The sequence below is a fragment of the Cryptomeria japonica genome, chromosome 1 (assembly GCF_030272615.1).
Source record: "Cryptomeria japonica chromosome 1, Sugi_1.0, whole genome shotgun sequence".
In the NCBI taxonomy this organism is placed as follows: domain Eukaryota; kingdom Viridiplantae; phylum Streptophyta; class Pinopsida; order Cupressales; family Cupressaceae; genus Cryptomeria; species Cryptomeria japonica.
In genome coordinates, this window is record NC_081405.1 from 243,428,437 (window position 1) to 243,446,044 (window position 17,608).

At 34.9% G+C, this 17,608-nt stretch overlaps 1 protein-coding gene across 1 annotated transcript; it reads left to right on the forward strand.

Annotated features, from left to right (window-relative positions):
- Positions 1-12,298: 12,298 nt before the first annotated feature.
- Positions 12,299-13,388, forward strand: LOC131856045 (chitinase 2-like). Its single transcript, XM_059207211.1, has 2 exons — positions 12,299-12,376; positions 12,484-13,388. The coding sequence occupies exons 1-2, from the start codon at positions 12,304-12,306 to the stop codon at positions 13,305-13,307; spliced, it is 897 nt and encodes a 298-aa protein (XP_059063194.1). The 5' UTR covers positions 12,299-12,303; the 3' UTR covers positions 13,308-13,388.
- Positions 13,389-17,608: the final 4,220 nt, after the last annotated feature.

Genomic DNA, 17,608 nt, shown 5'->3' on the forward strand with positions numbered 1-17,608 from the left:
TAACCCAAAATGATCGGTAGGAAATTCAATTCCTAGGTCAGCCTAAAGGTGGAATTAAGTTGAATTTAAGATCTAGGGTTTCGTACATAAGATCTCTCTTTCTTCATTTGAAGGAAACTAAGAACTAAGAAGGAAGAACCAAGATCTATCTAATCTAAGGGAGTTTTCAGCAAAGCAAGCATAAGGATCCTTCTATGTAGTGAAAGAGAAGCCTATGTGGAGTTTTCAACAACATTCAACAATATTCAACAACATTTCATCAAGCGTTCATCATTAATTAGGAGCCTTGAAGACATTGAGGAGTAATAGGACATCTTGTGACAATATCTCTCCCTTGGGGATTGGTATGATTTCATGTTATTTTCATGTCTTTGTATGACCTTCTTTACATCAACTTGAATATTTACATTCATGCTTTAGATCACTTTGCATCATTGATTTAGACCATTTAATTTGTCAATTACAAGCAATTAGGATTTACTTTTAGGGTTGTTGTAGATTGTTTACTTTCATTTTAGGATCTTGCATACACACAAGGTTATAGGACACACATTTTTAGTACATTATCAGTTATTTGTGGAGGTGGAAATCACCAACACAGGGGTTTGACTAAGGCAAAACCCTATATAGCCACCCAAACCTTCCCTTTTTAGTTGCAGGTGCAGAAACAGGTACCCGGAGGCACTCTCAGCTCAACAAAAAGCACAGGAACCACCCAGAATCATTAGATCTACCCTAATCTTCCTATGGTAGGGGTGTGGTTCCCTGGTCCTACCTAGGAAAATGGAGTGGCACCATGGTCCTCTTGCTTTTTAGTGATTCTTAACATAGTTACAACTTCAGGATCTTAGATTTGTAGTTTCTCAGTTGTAGCCTCCTATCTGTAGAAATAGGATAGTGGTGTGGCACCCTATTCTAGGTCAGTTTTTTTCAGCTTTCAGCATCAAGTACACATCTATAATCCTCCCCCTTTCATGTTTTCAGTATCTCAGTTTCAGATCTGCAAGTTTGTTCAATTCTGAGTTTATTTGTGCTTCATTCTTTATCTCCTAGTCTAGTTGATCATTAAAACCCTAGTTTTTCTCATCAATTGCAACAAGAGTAATAGAAACCCTAAGAGATAATCCTTGGCTCTCTCTTTTTCACAAAAAATAGCCAAAGTGATCTATTTCCCTAGACTCTTTTGTATTCCCAATTTGTTAGCAAAATTAGGATTAGGTCCTAGTTACCCAATCTCACTTTTCCTGCCACCACAAATATTAAGGAAACGGACCATCAAGACATTGTAGCATTAGAGTCATTTTAGTGTTGGCTTAATAGCCCTGAGGAAGAGGTAGAACAAAACTAATACCCAAGGAATTTCTTTGGCTCTTTTTCTCAATCTATGGTTTCACTAGTGGCCTCAATCTGACAAGTTTTCATTATTGCCCCTAGCTCCCCTGCTATTGTAATCACTATGCAAGCTTTGTTGACCTCTAGATCCATAGGCCTTTCTTTCAGTTCCCCACGCAGTCTCGCACCATTCATCACACTAGCTAGTGCTTCCCCTTTCACAATGACCCCAAGTCAATTTACATCTATGTCTTTGATAGCGTGAGCTTTAGGATTTGGAAGTTCCATGCCTCTAGTATCATTAAGTGTTGGCCCTCTTTCTCTCCTCCCACTAGTGCTTAACAAGGAATCTCTCCATTTTTACCTACCACCCTTACTTTGCCAATGTAGACTCAGTCGCAAGCCTTCGTTGTCCCAATCCCATTTTCTCTTCTTCTTGGAGTCCCCTTCACAGAGAAATTTGTTCCATATCCATTAGAGTTTATGCAATAGGAAAGTTCCACCAAGATTGCTCGAAATCAAAGATCACAAAAATGGAGAGGAAAGGATCTCAGAAGCCTGTTGAGCCTAGTGTGTAGGCACTATACAATGAAGATCGTGAGAACCTATTATTTTCAGCGATTATGCCAAATATCATCAAACTAGTAGGACAAATGAAACCAGAGGATTATACAGTCCATGTCGTTGGCATGAACTTGAAATAGGTGAGGCTGCAAGATAAAGCAGAACTCATGAAAGAAACCCAAGGGTGGTAACATCAGATTTCTTGAAGCATTCATGATGCTTGGATAAGGTCACAACTGAGTTGGGTACTGTTAAGTCCATGGTTGAGTGTTTATAAAAAAGAGAGAAAGATAGAGATGCATAAATTGCTCAAATTCAGTCCATCGCACAGTAAGAGAAATTGGAGAGATAGAAGCTCCAAAATAAATTGAACCAAGTAGAAGCTTAGTTTCATGCGAAGAAGGCTGCAAAAGATGATTCGATTAAAAGGTTCCAAGAAAAAGAACAAGAGCTTCTACAAATGCGAGAAAGCTTCCCAGATGTAACTCAAATCTAAACCCAGTTGTAGAATATCATTAAAGAAAAGGATCAATACCACCAAGAGCTAAGTAATCAACAATTTCTCCTCATGGAAGAGAAAAAGGAAAAGGAGCAGGCATTACAATAATTATAGGATAAGAAATCCCAATTTGGTAAGGAGAAACATGTTGTAGGAGTAGCTTTGGAAAATGAATGCAATAATCATAGTTAAAAGTAGAAAGAGGCACAAGAAAAGAGTGCAATGATCATTGTAGTCTAGCAACAAGTGTCTGATGAATCTCAACAGATTAAATAGTTGACTAAAAAGTTGGAATTGAAAGATGCTAAAATCAATCTACTCTCGGCATCTTCTGCACTTCCTCCTCTTTCTCCTGTAGGTTTTACTCCTATGATACAAAAAATTTACGTCTCTCATTGGGAGAAAGTGAAGAAGTTCTTTGCCTTTTTGCAACCGGCCATCAAACTCTTGGCATATGCCCAGTCATTGTGTGTCGATGCAAGCAATACCATTGACCAGATCATGCAATCCATCGCACCTAAGGTTGTCGACTCTTATAGGCTAGTTAATTGGCTATGTGTTCCTTTTGATCAGGAATTGACAATAGTGGGGATTGAAGATCATGGAGCAATAGCAAGGAAGGCAAATGAGCCCATAAATTGCCACAAGGCAACTATTCAGGCTATGTATAGCTTGGCAACATTAAGGTCCTCAACCACACATATGAGGGACCAATTTGAGCAGTTTGTGAAGAGTGGATTTCTCTCACCTTTCCTCCTGAATGACCCAATAATGAAGGTCAAGCAGGTTATGGACTAAATAGACCAGTGCTGAAAGGACTAGTCATATCTCCAATATTTGAGTGACACTCTTGATGCTGGAAAGATTGAAGAATTGATTCATCCCTTAGGTCAACTTTGTATTCTCATTGAGATAACTCCAAATGAACTAAGAAGCCTTCCTTTCAAGAAAACCATTGATTTAGATCAGGATCATCAAATTCTTAAATCCCAAGCTCTTCCCTCAGAAGATGATTGGATCCCATTGCAGAAAGCCCTCAACCAAGTCTTTAGAGTGGGCACATAGATCTAGGGTAAGTGCACAAAGATGGTGGCCAAAAAGGGGGATATAAGTGGACACTTTTATTTTTTTGAAATCAAGAGAACTTGAACTTGGAGGCAAACTTTGAAAGTCATCCACTCAAGATATGAAGATATCAAAGAACAGATATTATAGTACTCTGAATCTAGTTTCCAAACTACTAAACTTTTTCAAAATTGGATAAGATAAAGGGGGTCAAATCCTTCGCGAATAAAAAACAGACCCTGATTTTTTCACAAAAACATAACATAGTGTCTGACGTGCGCATCAAAAAAATCAGAGTTAGGTTTAGTATTTTCACAAATCATTTGGCAGAAAGATAGTTAAGAGTGAGCACTAGAAGATGTGTATTTTTTTGTAATTTTTTGTTGAGTATTTTTTTTTATGATTTTTCCAATCAAGCACATCCTAAAAATTAGGTACATGTTCATGCGCGAAGCATAAGTTGTACTAGAAAAATCAAAAATACAATTTTTTTTTATTGTAAAGAATTAAGTGCACTACAATAATATATAAATTTTTTTAAATTTAGATAGGTATATCAAAAGTTATTAAAAAAATGATGCATGTATGTCTGTGAGAACTATGGAGACACTGGTAAAAGAAATTCAATAATAATATGTTATTGTTGTTCAAATTTTAAAAAAATTCTATGGTTAGAAAGCTCAGAAGATGGGTGAAAATATGGTGGCAATTTTAGAAATACCCACTTGATGAAGTCAAGAAACCAAGTTGATAAAATAAAACATGTCAAAAAGGAGGGAAATGGAGGGAAATAAAACTTCTAAACCGTAGATTTGTCATACAGGCATATTTCCAAGCCTAAATAGTCAAAAGTGCGTACGGGGTATCTATGGTATAAAAAGCGCATATGGGGTACTTATGGTGTAAGAAGTGCATACACTCTATCTTAACTATAAAAAGCACGTACGTGCTATTTTTACTATAAAAAGCACGTACGCACTATTTTTACTATAAAAAGCGCGTTACTATAAATAGCGCATACTGATGTGCAGGTGCGGGGGTGTTCAGAGAATACATAGGAGCGTTGTATAATGGCGTCCAATTTTCAGACATGCCAATAAATTCGGGCACACACTGGGGGCAGTGGAGGGCTTTCGCCTGCCAATGGTTTCTTTGATGCATGCCAAACACTGAAGGACTCTGGCAAGCTCCAAGGCATTTTTGTGTGGTGTGCAGACAGTTCCAAGGCCAATGGTAGCTTCCAGTACGAAACGCAAGCTCAGGCTCTTCTTCAGGGATCCTGATTTGGTCATCGCTTCCCAATGCATTTCTAATCGTAATTATTTGTTGTAATACTTTTGTAATAACGAATGGGATAATGGCATCTAGACATAGTGTGAACAGGCATTTGATATGTATATTTGTAGTGCGCCCTTAAAGCAAGGGTAATTTCTTAATCTGCATAAAGGGAGAATAGTATCTCCGTATTGTCAATTATCTTTTAATACTTGTCTGGTGCATCCTTTTGAAATAAATAAAAGTTTAAAGGGCATTCTTTGCTTTTGGAATTTTACTTTTTGCATATATTTTATTCTTTTGAGGCTTTTATTGTAAATTAATTATAAATGTGATTAGATTTAGAAAATAAAAGTTGGGAGTGGAGAATGGATGATGGAGATAGAAAAGATTATCATTTATTTTTTTTAATTTACAATTTACTTTATTTATTACATTTTGAAAATCAATGTTATAGATCTATTACATTATAGATGCTATACAATGGCAATAGGGTATATGAGATTAGCACAATTCTTGTAGGAAACATTAAAGGTTCACCCATCATATAAAGCAGAAATTGGATTTGGTTTGGATTTAATTTGTGTATAAAAAGCAAAAAATAGATTTTATTTGTTTGTAATTACCTTAATAATAATATCTATAAATATTTTTTACATAAATTTTTCTAAACACTGGTTATAAATTAATATTTAAAAAAAAAAATATGCTAAATAAAAATAAGTCAATTTTTCTTTCAGTCAATTCTGCACTCAACTAGAACTTTACAAAATTCCGTGATGCACTATAACAATGGACACGTGAAAGAGAGCCAAAGGAAATCCCACTTTTATTAAGGCACCACGATTGACTTCCAAGAGCCTGTCCGCCCTTGTACAACTCCTGAAAATCCTTTCATGATGAAATATGGAGGAGAACCAAACTAAATCCAACTTTTCTTATGCCACCAAGATTGACTTCCAATAGCCCGCCCTTATACAACTCTTAACCATATTCTCTTGATGAATTTAAGCCTATTGTTGAAGATGAGCAAACAGTGAACTACCCCTAATTGAAAGCTTGTCTTAAATGCCACAATTTCAGATTTATATTATTCATTTGAAATTATACTAGCTTTTTCAATAGATCTTATACCTAAAAAAAATTATAATTACCATTAAACAAAAATAAGAAGTCCAAGACGTGAAGATTCTGAAGATCCTAACAAAGGTTACCACCATCCGAGTCATTAATGTTGCCTCCAATTTGTCATTCATGATTTTCAAGTTTGGAGCAGCCTCCTCCTTTAGTTCAAGCAGAGCAATGGTTGCAATACGATTAATTATCAGAGCATATGTGAGGACGATGGGAATTCTAAAGACGCGGATGCTGCTTAGCTGAGCTCAGAAGAAAATTTGAAGTAAAAAGTACTTATCAGATTATAGACAGATTAGGCCATGCCAAGCGAAAACTAGTGCGACTGTGGGTACGAAGCAAAAGGTTCAGTATATCCACCCCGAAGTGGCTTAGTAATTGCAATCAACAAAACATCAATAATATTTTTTCAAGAACGAACGATGGCAAGAGATATGATTGAATCAGATGCAGAGGAGTCATCGACTCTGCTTGTCATTATTGATTGGAACAAAGTTTCCATCATCCTGGTTTTTTGTATGCCAGCTGACGACAACGGCTTGAACAATTGAATATATGAAATCGCTTTGTGATTACAATCAACGAGATAGCAATAACAATTATTGGTCCAATAGGAGCGATGACAAGAATCTGATGGAGAGAAGTCCATGGTTCTTCTCGCCATAGTTTTATCGTAAGGAAGTTTTCCTCGCCCAGATTTTTGCAACGGAGCTCAGGACAATGGCTTGAAGAATTAAAATCAAAAAAAGGTCACCATAATCATCAAATAGGACTATGAGATCATAGATAAGAAGGGAAAGGATAATGTGGTTTAAGATGCTTTCTCCCACAAAGTTGAGGACTATGCCATCCAGTGTGTAGTTTATATGTCCCTTTATAATTGGTTGCAAGCTCTCCAACAAGAGTGGCTGAAGTGTTAGCCCACACATCATCTCATCAACCAACAATTTGTGAACCCTCCTTCATCACCAACAACTCTTGGGATGCCCAATACTTATAGTATAAAAATTTCGTATTTATTAATTACATACTCAAATTCTTCATGTAGTGAATGCCTCTCTCTTAGATATTCATTCAAGGTTTTCTAGAACTCATGAGTAGGTACATCACAATTTCTTTTGTCATGGTCGAAAGGTAGATATCAAGTAGTTTGTTATTTAAATTGATATATGAAAATGTCATTGTTACAATTTTAGACTTTCTCAAACCATTTTCATGGATTTCATTTATGAACCTCCCAAGTTAGGTGGCAAAGTACTCAAATTAGTGGTAGTAGATTACATGTCTAAATATTTCCACTTCTATTCTTTGACCCATGCCTCCACCTGTATACCCACAACCCAAACCTTTCAAAGTTATTATATTTTTCAATTTCAAAAATATTCCTCTTGTATAATCTATGATTCTTTTGCTACATTTTCTAATCATTTAAAAAAAATTATTCAATAGTATATGTATAGTATTGGCCATGTGGAAACTAAGATTTTCCCCATCACATTTGTAAACATTATTTGACACTATATAAAACATAATGAGTTGAACCATTCATTAAATAATTTAGCCTAGAACACCTTCTTGTTTACCCCATTTTTCTCTCAAACTAGGTTGCCATGCAACATATACCTCAAATTTTATATACATTTATAATATTTAATATAATTTTGAATCAACCAAAAATATTCAATAATTCTACAAATGGGCCCAACTAGCAACGTTCTCACTAAACTATGCCACCCCAAGTTTCCCACGACCAATGTTCCACTCATATTAAATAGATTTGCAATATCAAATACAACCTCTCCTAAAATAATATTTTCAAATTATAAAAATATTATATATTTTAATATGAAAGGCATGCAATATGTTCACAATACAATAATGCATGACAATCTATTTTCTTCTGTAATTAATTATAATTGTGGTCATCAATAAAAAATATAATTATTATTATCTGGTCAATCATTGATAAGCCTATGAAGAAATCATCTACAATAAGAATCAGTGAAATTATAATATTATATTAATTTTATATTATTGGACATGAATAAATAAAATTTTATTAAAATTTAAGAGCATAAGTTATTAGCTTAATACTCAAGTAAAAAATTAGTTATGGTTCAACATTGGTGTAGACTATAACAAATATAACACACTTATATTATCTCAACATGGTATGATGAGTGAACATACTACTCTAGCATTTTGGATGCACATTTTATTATCAATAATAATTATTGAAATACAAAAATTATTAGTATTTGCGGAGGCACATGTTATTATTAGATTAAGTGCCAAAGGGCCCCAATCCATTATGCATCCAAATAAAAAACCATCGATCAAAATAAAAAAAGGGCTTAGAGGTCAAGCTCATCAACCAAAATATCGAAGAGTTTATAAATTGTCTATATAAATATTGAAACTACAGATGTGAAGAGCAACATCCTAGGAACATTTACTATCAAGAAAATAAAAAATAAACAACATAGAGGCATTAAGAGATATAGCCCCACCCATACATCATCTCCTCAAGCTCCATCTCCTAATCGGACAAGGCACTAATCTGATTTTATATTGCTTGTCCACCCTTTGCCCTTGCTGGAGCTTTCCTCTTTCTCTTTCTCTCATTTTTTCTCTCACTATTAGGACATCCATAACTATTTTCTGCATCCAACTTTATTAAGCTTAATTAGGTTCTAAATTCTACTCTTAAGACATTTTATCCACTTCTTATTTATATTGCATCTAAGGAAATTTTTGATAGATCTCCAAACTATGAACCCTAACATTCAAGTCTTCTGATTAACAACCAACGCATGGCAATCCTAGGACTCAATAGTACCGCCACCAACATTTTGTTCCACCATCTCATCATCCCCATGATCCTTTAAGCTATTGAGCCCTGAAGTGCCTCATTAAATTTATTCTTTGTCAAAGGGGACTGAGAGACGGAATCTTTGAGAACCAGGTTAAGGAGTTCATCTTGGGTTTCTTTGTTTCTCTCTATTTTCTCAATGTAAAATTTAGAGCCTCTTGAGTGATGATCTTCTTTATTTTTAGGTGGGATTTTTTCTATAGCCTTGATAATCTTAGCAGTTGCCAAAAGTTTAGCATCCTACTAAATGTCTATTCTCCTGAGGAAGTCATTTTGTCCCCCTTGGCTAGCTCACTATCAGAAATATCATTAGATGGGGAAACGACATTCCTCTTTTTAAAGACTTAATCACTACTTTTCCTTTTCCACTCACATTCCTAGACCCTAAACTACTAGGGCTACAAGAAGGTATTTTGTGCCACATCTAATGGTAACCTTTCAATTCTTAGGAGAATAGAGGAGGACATTCTGTAGAGAAATATTTATAGGGAATTTTGCTTTTAGACTTGGTAGGAGGAGGACGGTTTTCATCATGGTCCTGAGGAGAATCAAGGGGCAAAATAAATCATGGGGAAAAATAGGGTAGAGAACAAGAGTATTTTTAAGGTTGTAATTGTAAATGACATAAATCAATCCCTAGTTTAATGATAGGTAAACCCCTTTAGAAGAACACTTTTCCATGGATGAAAATGAAAAGAATGGATAACTAATAGGTTTATGATGCCTTAAGTGATCGGGAAGAGGAAAATGGTACCCATGAAGTGTTGCAAATTGACCCTCCAATGTGAAGTAATTTATCAAGTGATAGCTGATGGCTTCCCACGGCAATTAAAAATCTTCTTCTCTCCTAAATCTATTTTGGTGTCTTTTTAACCTCTCTCTATCCTTGAAGAACAATGAAATATACTCTTAATAGCCTGATTTTGACTTAGACAGGGGAACTTTATACCATCGCACTTAAAACCAATTACTTGGGAAATTATCTCTTTTGATACGTCCATTTTTACACCACCCACTACCACTCTCCCATTGTTCCAACTATTCATATACTTAAACAAGAGGTCTTTGTTAATATTTTTCATGATTTTGAAGATCAAGGTTACTCTTCCCTTATCAAAGATGTCCCACACTTGGATATTATTTTTTAGGGAGAAATATGAGGTGGGTTTGACATATAGATGTTGGGCATCCATGACTGTAATTTTATCACACCTAAAACTAGAGAACACTAACCTTTCAAAACCCAAATATAACAAACTTCAAAAGACACAATTGATAGATCTTTCTAGAAAATGGTTGATATTTATCTCAAGGTTGGCAAAAAAGCTCTTTTCCTATTTCCAACTGAAAGTTGTAAAGTGTAATTAATTCCCATTTTTCAATCACTTGTGTCCACATTCTTTGTTAAGTTCTAAGAAATTTTGGAGGAACATGTTGGATACATATAAAGTTAAGACATTTTTTTATAGTAGTTGGTTTATGTAGACATGATTTAAAAATAATTTTAAGAATCAATTCTAAATAAGATGACAAATTCCTTGTACTGGGTATATTAAGGATGGGTATATTAATGATAGATGAGATGGCATAAAAAAGCTTAGAAGTTCATAGTCTTATCATATTGGTTTATAATATGATAACATGTATAATTGTGACATGTAGGTCAAGAATTTGGTGGTTAAAGAAATAATATAGAATATTACACAATATTTTATAATTATAAAATCCATTTGACCACATTGTTGACTTTCTATATTTTTATACAATCATAGTTATGAAATTTTAATTATTAGTAAAGAATCAAAATTTTATTATAAGAAAATATAATATGATATTTAAATTATAATATATATTAATTTTGAATTTATTTAAAGATAGAATATAAATTATAAATTTTTTAGTTTTTTATTTTAATATAGATTTAAAAACTTAATTTTTTTTTTTATGTGTAAGTTTTAATATTTATTACTGGTATGTGTAGTTTAAATTTCATTTCATTTCTTATATATATCTAGTACTAGCATAAAATTACAATTAGAAATAAATTATAAAGAAAGGTTACTATTGGAGAGTTACTATTGGAGAGTACCATCTAAGTAATACACTTGTATTTTTGTTCATAATCAATGTAAAATTTTCAAATATGTTTCTAGTGCATGCAATCCAATCATGTGTGCATGTACAAATATTAGTAGTTTGTGTTATTTAAAAATTGTTTACATGCACTAAATTTCACTAATCATTTAAAATATGATTGTATTTGGTTACTGTTCACACATCATAAAATATGAAGAATTTATATTTGCACATACTTGTTCTCTTCTAGAAAGCTAACACTATTGAAGCAAATCCAATTTAGTAGTTCAAAAATAACTTTAGAATTCACATTGGATGGGTTGGCACCAAAGTTTGTTTTATACGATTTATTACTATTATGGCCATGATTATTATGTTTTGGTTCTAATTTCTTTTTGATAGTTGCATAACTATCACCATGAGAAAATCCCACAACAATCTTGTCACATTGACTCCTCTATTACACACCACATATTAAATCTACGTATACTTAATTCTTATTATCCCTTCACTATGCCACCATAGCACTTGTCTCAATCATTTTTTTCTTTTACTTTGTAATCATTAGGGACATCTCAAGTTTTATACAACTCAATCTATTAGCATTCACAACTTTACTCCCAAATGACCTTTTGTATTTATCACAACAATATTTTGTTATTCTAAGGTAATAGCTATATCCAAAAAACAATATATGTAAATTTTCTTTAAAGACTTTACAATAAAGGATAATGATCTATACTTGTTAATAGATAGTTCTATGTTACAATTTATTATGTAATTACATTTAAAAATTATTAATTATGTCATTTTATAAACGTGTTTTTATTGCAAATTTATGCTGCATGAATAAATTGTCTATTATAGACCATTTATATACTAAATAAAACTACTTTTTCAAATTTAACCTTTCCAAAAAAAATTAAGGCCATAAATAAACTGTCTATTATAGGCGATTTATATATGATTACATCACATGCTTTCACAATAAATGCATGTAAAATTACATTACCAAATATGACCTTCACTAAAGAAATTTCCATACACAAAAATTAAAAATAGTTGGTCAATCCTCGAAATGAGTTTTGCTTTCCAAAACTTCTCCACGTGAATATAGTCCGTTAATGAAATCCTAGAGGATAAGATTTGACCTTATAACCTCCTTATTAAATTGGTTGTATTTTAAATCTGATGTACTCTGCAACAATTGGGCATATTTTGTGCTTCAGACGGCTACTATTCGTTTCGGTATTCAAACGCAACCATTATTATTATTATGAATGCGCGAAATAGGTAGACATGACTGTAAATAATAACTACTTAATATTTAAAAAACATTATCATTTATGAATGCACATGACATTGCCGGATTGGAAGGATCTGAAGCATTTGGTCAATTCGGGCATGAATAATAAACAATTCAAAAAGATTGTATATAAAGTGTAGGGGGCCTTACTGATTCCAGATATCCAATCCAAATCTTCAAATGGCGAAGATTTCCTCTGTTCTGCTGCTGATGCTGTTTTTGGCTGTGGGTTTATCAGAGAATGGATCGATGGGTAAGGAAATCTAACGTTTTGCTATGAAATATCAATTGTTCAATTATTCGAATTACTGCACAGTTAGAATGAAGTTTGATGGATTGAATGTTTGTATTGCTGTGCAGGTGCCGGGGTATTCAGGGAATACATAGGCGCACAATTCAACGGCGTTAAGTTCTCGGATGTGCCAATCATTCCCGGCACGCATGTTGACTTCATTCTATCCTTCGCCATCGACTATACCCCGTCGGGAAGTTCTCCCACAAACGGAATATTCAATATTTTCTGGGATACCGGCAATCTGAGCCCGAGCGCTGTGCAGGCAATCAAATCCAAAAATAAGAACGTCAGAGTTGCTCTCAGTTTAGGCGGCGACAGCGTGGGTAAAACTCACGTCCAGTTCAATCCATCCTCTGTGTCGACGTGGGTGAAGAATGCAGTTTCTTCTCTCACTAAGATTATCAAGCAATACCACCTTGATGGCATCGACATCGATTATGAGCATTTCGACGTTTCAGATCCCAGTACATTTGCCTCCTGTATTGGGCAGCTCATCACTCAACTAAAGCAGAAGAAAGTTATCTCGTTTGCCTCCATCGCTCCGTTCGACGATCCAAAAGTGCAGTCCCATTACAGTGCCCTGTGGAACAAGTACGGCAAATCGATCGACTACGTGAATTTCCAATTCTACGCTTACGATTCGAGCACCACCGTCCCGCAGTTTATCAACTATTTCAACGCTCAGGAGAAACGCTACAGCGTGGGAAAAGTGTTGCCTAGCTTTACTAGCGACAGCAGCGGAGGGCTGTCCCCTGCCAAGGGTTTCTTCGATGCCTGCACGACACTCAAGAAGTCCGGCAAGCTCCATGGCATCTTTGTGTGGAGTGCAGATACTTCAAAGTCCAATGGCTTCAAGTATGAAAAACAAGCTCAGGCTCTCCTCCACTGATCCTTTTTTTATGAGGGGCATTCAATTGCACTTCTCATTCTAACCTTGTGTTGTACTACTTCTTAAATAATAAATGGAAAACACCCATCCAAATTTTATGCCGTGGTAGCTTCAGAATAACAAATTAAACTGTCTATGGCGAAAACAAGGATTTAATATGAGCCGGATAATGAATGCCATTCCTGTCTGGTTGACTCCGTTGTGCCTTCGCATGCTCGTCTTTATCTGCTTTAATCAAAGTTTTTAAGAAAACCATTTAATATCTATGAAGTGTAGCCCTATAGGTATTTATAAGATGGAAAGAATAGTTTCTTTTAAGTATGTAAACAATTATTTAATGCAGGGCTTAGATTATATATATTAAGTTTTGACTTTTAGACTTAGAAGTGTTAAATATTTAAAATTAACAAACATTTTTCAGACTTAATATGTTGATTAGTACGTGTGCTTTAAAACTAGACCATCATTTAATATTTATATATTGTGCCTTTTTCATTGAAACAAAAAATTAGTTTAATATTAATTCATTTGTCTAAATATTTTGAATATATTATCTAAATGTTGTTGACAAATCTACATATCTTATCATAAGTTTAATATAGACTTTTTAGATTGCTATTTCTGAAAAAAATTATGCTTAAATGGCATTGCAATGCATTTCTAAAGACACGTAGCATCTTCCACCACCATTTCTAGTTGATAGTTATCGTGTTTTCTATATCTTTTATTTAATTTTCTTAATATTGCTTACAGGTGTAACTGTAAATACGTTGCTTAAATTTTTTTGATAGTTGTAATGTGCTATGCCAAATGTTTAATTCTTAGCCTCAAAAGCTCCGCGGAGTTGTGTAGTAAGAAAAAGCTATTCGCTATTGAACAAAATTCTCTTTTTTCCTATACAGTGATAGGTTCATTTGGATGCAAGTATTTTTTTGGAGAGGCTCTGTATACAGACTTTGTATGCTGCCATATTAGTCTGTAAGCTGATAGCACATCTTTTTCCTTCTAAAAACCATGGTATGTGATGTATAAACTGGAATATATTTCAATATAATATTGTTCTGGTGCATTGTTTATACTATTATTGTGGTGCATTGTTTTTCAGTTTGTCGTTATTTGAACTAATATGTTTCTCTTTGGGAAAAAAATCTTATTATGAGCATTAACATCATTGAAATGTGTTTTATATTTTTCAATAAATCAATTATTTTCTTCATCGTTTCACCCATACTTTGATGTGTTAACAATTATATATCACAAAACTTTCTTATTAATGACATTGTCTTAAAAATCTAATTTTTTGTAATCAGTGTGTTCCTCGAAACCAAGATTTGGTATTAGAGCATATAAGAAGTTAGAAAAAGATTACATTTTTTTTTAAGAGCAACAAACAAATAAGGAGTGGGTTTATTTTTAATAGAGAAATGAAAAGAAAGTTCATTAAGGCTAGGGTTTGGGTAGTCTGCATACTTTCTCTAGTTTTTGCCTATGTCATTTCATATTTATTGCATGATATTGTGCTTTTTGCCCTTTATATGGCTTCGTCTAGACACAGCCCAATAGTTTCTACTAGTACTAATTGGTTTGTGGTAGTTATCAATGGCTCCTCCGGACAAGTGTCCCAAGAAGTTCATCCCCAAAGTCTTTCACGAGGTATGCATTCTAACACCCCTGTGGATGTGGTTTTGCCCATCCTTGAGATTGATAATGCTCGTCAATAGCATGAAAAACATGCTTTAATAGGTTATTTTGTTGGGAAGGTCCCCCCTTAAAGCATTTTGACAAATTGGGTTGCTCGCTCCTAGACCCCACATGGGATTTGACTGGAGGGTGTTTAAAATCTCACCAAGGGGTTTTTACTTTATATTTTATTGAAGTTAACCATGTGCAACCCATTCTCCAGAATGGTCCTTGGTATGTTCGGTCTTCCTTGTTAGTTTTTCAACCTTAGTCTCATGTTTTTTCTATTTCTGATGATAAAATGCATAAAGTGCATATTTGGGTTGAGTTCCCTAGCTTACCTTTGCCATGCTAGAACTTCCTAGGTGATATCGCTTTTGCTATTGATAAGGTAGTCAGTCACAAGCCTATGCATTTTTATCAAGCCCAGCCTCAGCGAGGAGTTTATGTGAAAGTTGATCTTGCTCAAGATCTCAAATAGCATGTTGAGATTCAAATTTGGGATGTTCGTAATACCTAGAGGGTGCTTTACTTAAATTTGCCTAATACTTGCTTCCATTGTCAATCCGCAGACCATAAGATCAAGGATTGCCTATTGGCTTCATCGAAAACCAAACCTCACTACTGCGAGGTTCTGAACTGTTGCACTCTACTGAAGTAGCCCCTTTTGAAGAAAAATGGACCCGAGTGGGTCGTAAGGGGAAGAATGTCTCTTCCAACAAGTCTGGGGATACTTCAGCTCCTCCGCCAGTTTTAAACCCTTCCTTAAAGGGGAAGGAAGTTGAAGCGTCAGCTTCAAGTTCGAAGGCTTCATCGCAACCTTTTGTGCAAACCCCCTTGGTTGATTCGGTTATTAGTAAATAGTCATCCACCTTGCATTTCTCTCGCAGTCCTTCAGAGAATGTGGAGGAGAAAGAGTGAGTTTATGATGAACGCAAGTGTGGTGTTGTTAGTTTTTAATCAGTAGCTTCTTTTCTCCAAAATATGTTTTCCTCTTTAAAACAAGATGAGGAAGATATGCAGCTTTTCTCATGAATTTTCTCTCTTGGAATGTCAAAGGTCTGACTAACCTCCCAAGAAAGTATTCCATGAGGGATACTCTTCAAAAATATTTTGTTCTTGTTCTATAGTGTCTACAAGAAGTTAAAATTTCCTCTTTCATGTTGTTTGTCCCCTACCGTGTGATCTGGCCTAATAGCTTCCCTTACCCATCTCATCATGAGGTGGGTTATGCAAGAGAGGTCAGTATTCTTACACCACGCTGACATTCTTGTTTGGTAGACCATCGGTCTGGTTCGACTCAATGTGCCATTTGGCTCATCTTGAATGTGGGTAATTATTCTTTTTGGATTATCAACATTTATGCTTCCAATGATGCTACAGAAAGATTTGGCTTGTAGCGATGGATAGCTGATTCAATGCCACCTGACACTTGGCTTTTATGTGGTTAATTTAATATGGTGGAGATGGCAGATGATAAGGATGGTGTCCTTCCTTTCACATGGATAACTGGTGAGCGGGAAGTGTGGTATTCTATGCGAAACAAGTTGGGCCTCTTTGATCCCACTATGTTTTGACGTCAACCTCAAATGGTTAGGAATAAAAGGTGTAACTTTCGTGCTAGTTGTGACAGAGTGTTTAAGAGGCTTGATTGTGCCATGATCTCAGTATAATTTATTTTTCATTTTGCCTCCACGTCTCCCTTGCCAATTATGGCTTTGTTAGAGGTTACTCTATCCAATCATTTTCCTATTTATTTTGCACTGAGTGGCAAGTGGGTTCGGCCAAGCATTCTAAGGGATCTATTCAGTGTGTTTGGAATTTGGAAGCCCGTCTTGGTCAATGTATAAGTTGGATTGTGTGGTGGTGTTGTGCCCTTCAACATACCACTCACTTTCTTCACATCTATGACTGCTAGTTTTCCATTTTTTGTTGACATTCATACAAGGCTACTACCTTGGAGCTCTAGCGTACCATGGAGGCTCTTGTCGATAATCCTTTCTTTGGTAGTCTTGAATCTAAAGCTTATTAATTGTGATAGAAAGAGAGAATTGTAGACAATTATGCTACCTAGGGTGCCCAAATCAAAGCTAGGCTCCATTGATATAAGGTGGGTGACTATGCCTCAAAGTATTTTTCTTCGATACTTCATGCCGAACACTCTTTTTCAGGGCATTAAAATGATCAGAGAAGGGGTTCAATTCCTTTCTCCACTGCCTAATATTTTACAAACCTTTGTGCACATTATGAGTAGGTTCTTGCAGCTTTCCCTCCCACTCTTGAGTGGGATTGTGGTCTACAGGAGTGTCTTGGTTCTGCTCCACATCGGTTGTTTGAAGAACCAATCGCTTTTTGCGATCAACTTCTCTCTTTAGCTGATCTCAAAGAGGCAAAATTTTCCATGGCATATGATAAAGCACCTGATTGTGATGGTTTTCCCTATGTATTTTATAAAGCCCCATGGCATTGGGTGGGACCTGATCTCTATAATGTTTATCTTGAAGCTTTCTACTCTAATTCATTAGGCAAACTTATTAATAAAGGAAATATCAAGTTCATACCTAAATTTGGGGATCCCCTAGGTATTTGCAATTGGTGCCCAATCACTCTACTTAATATTT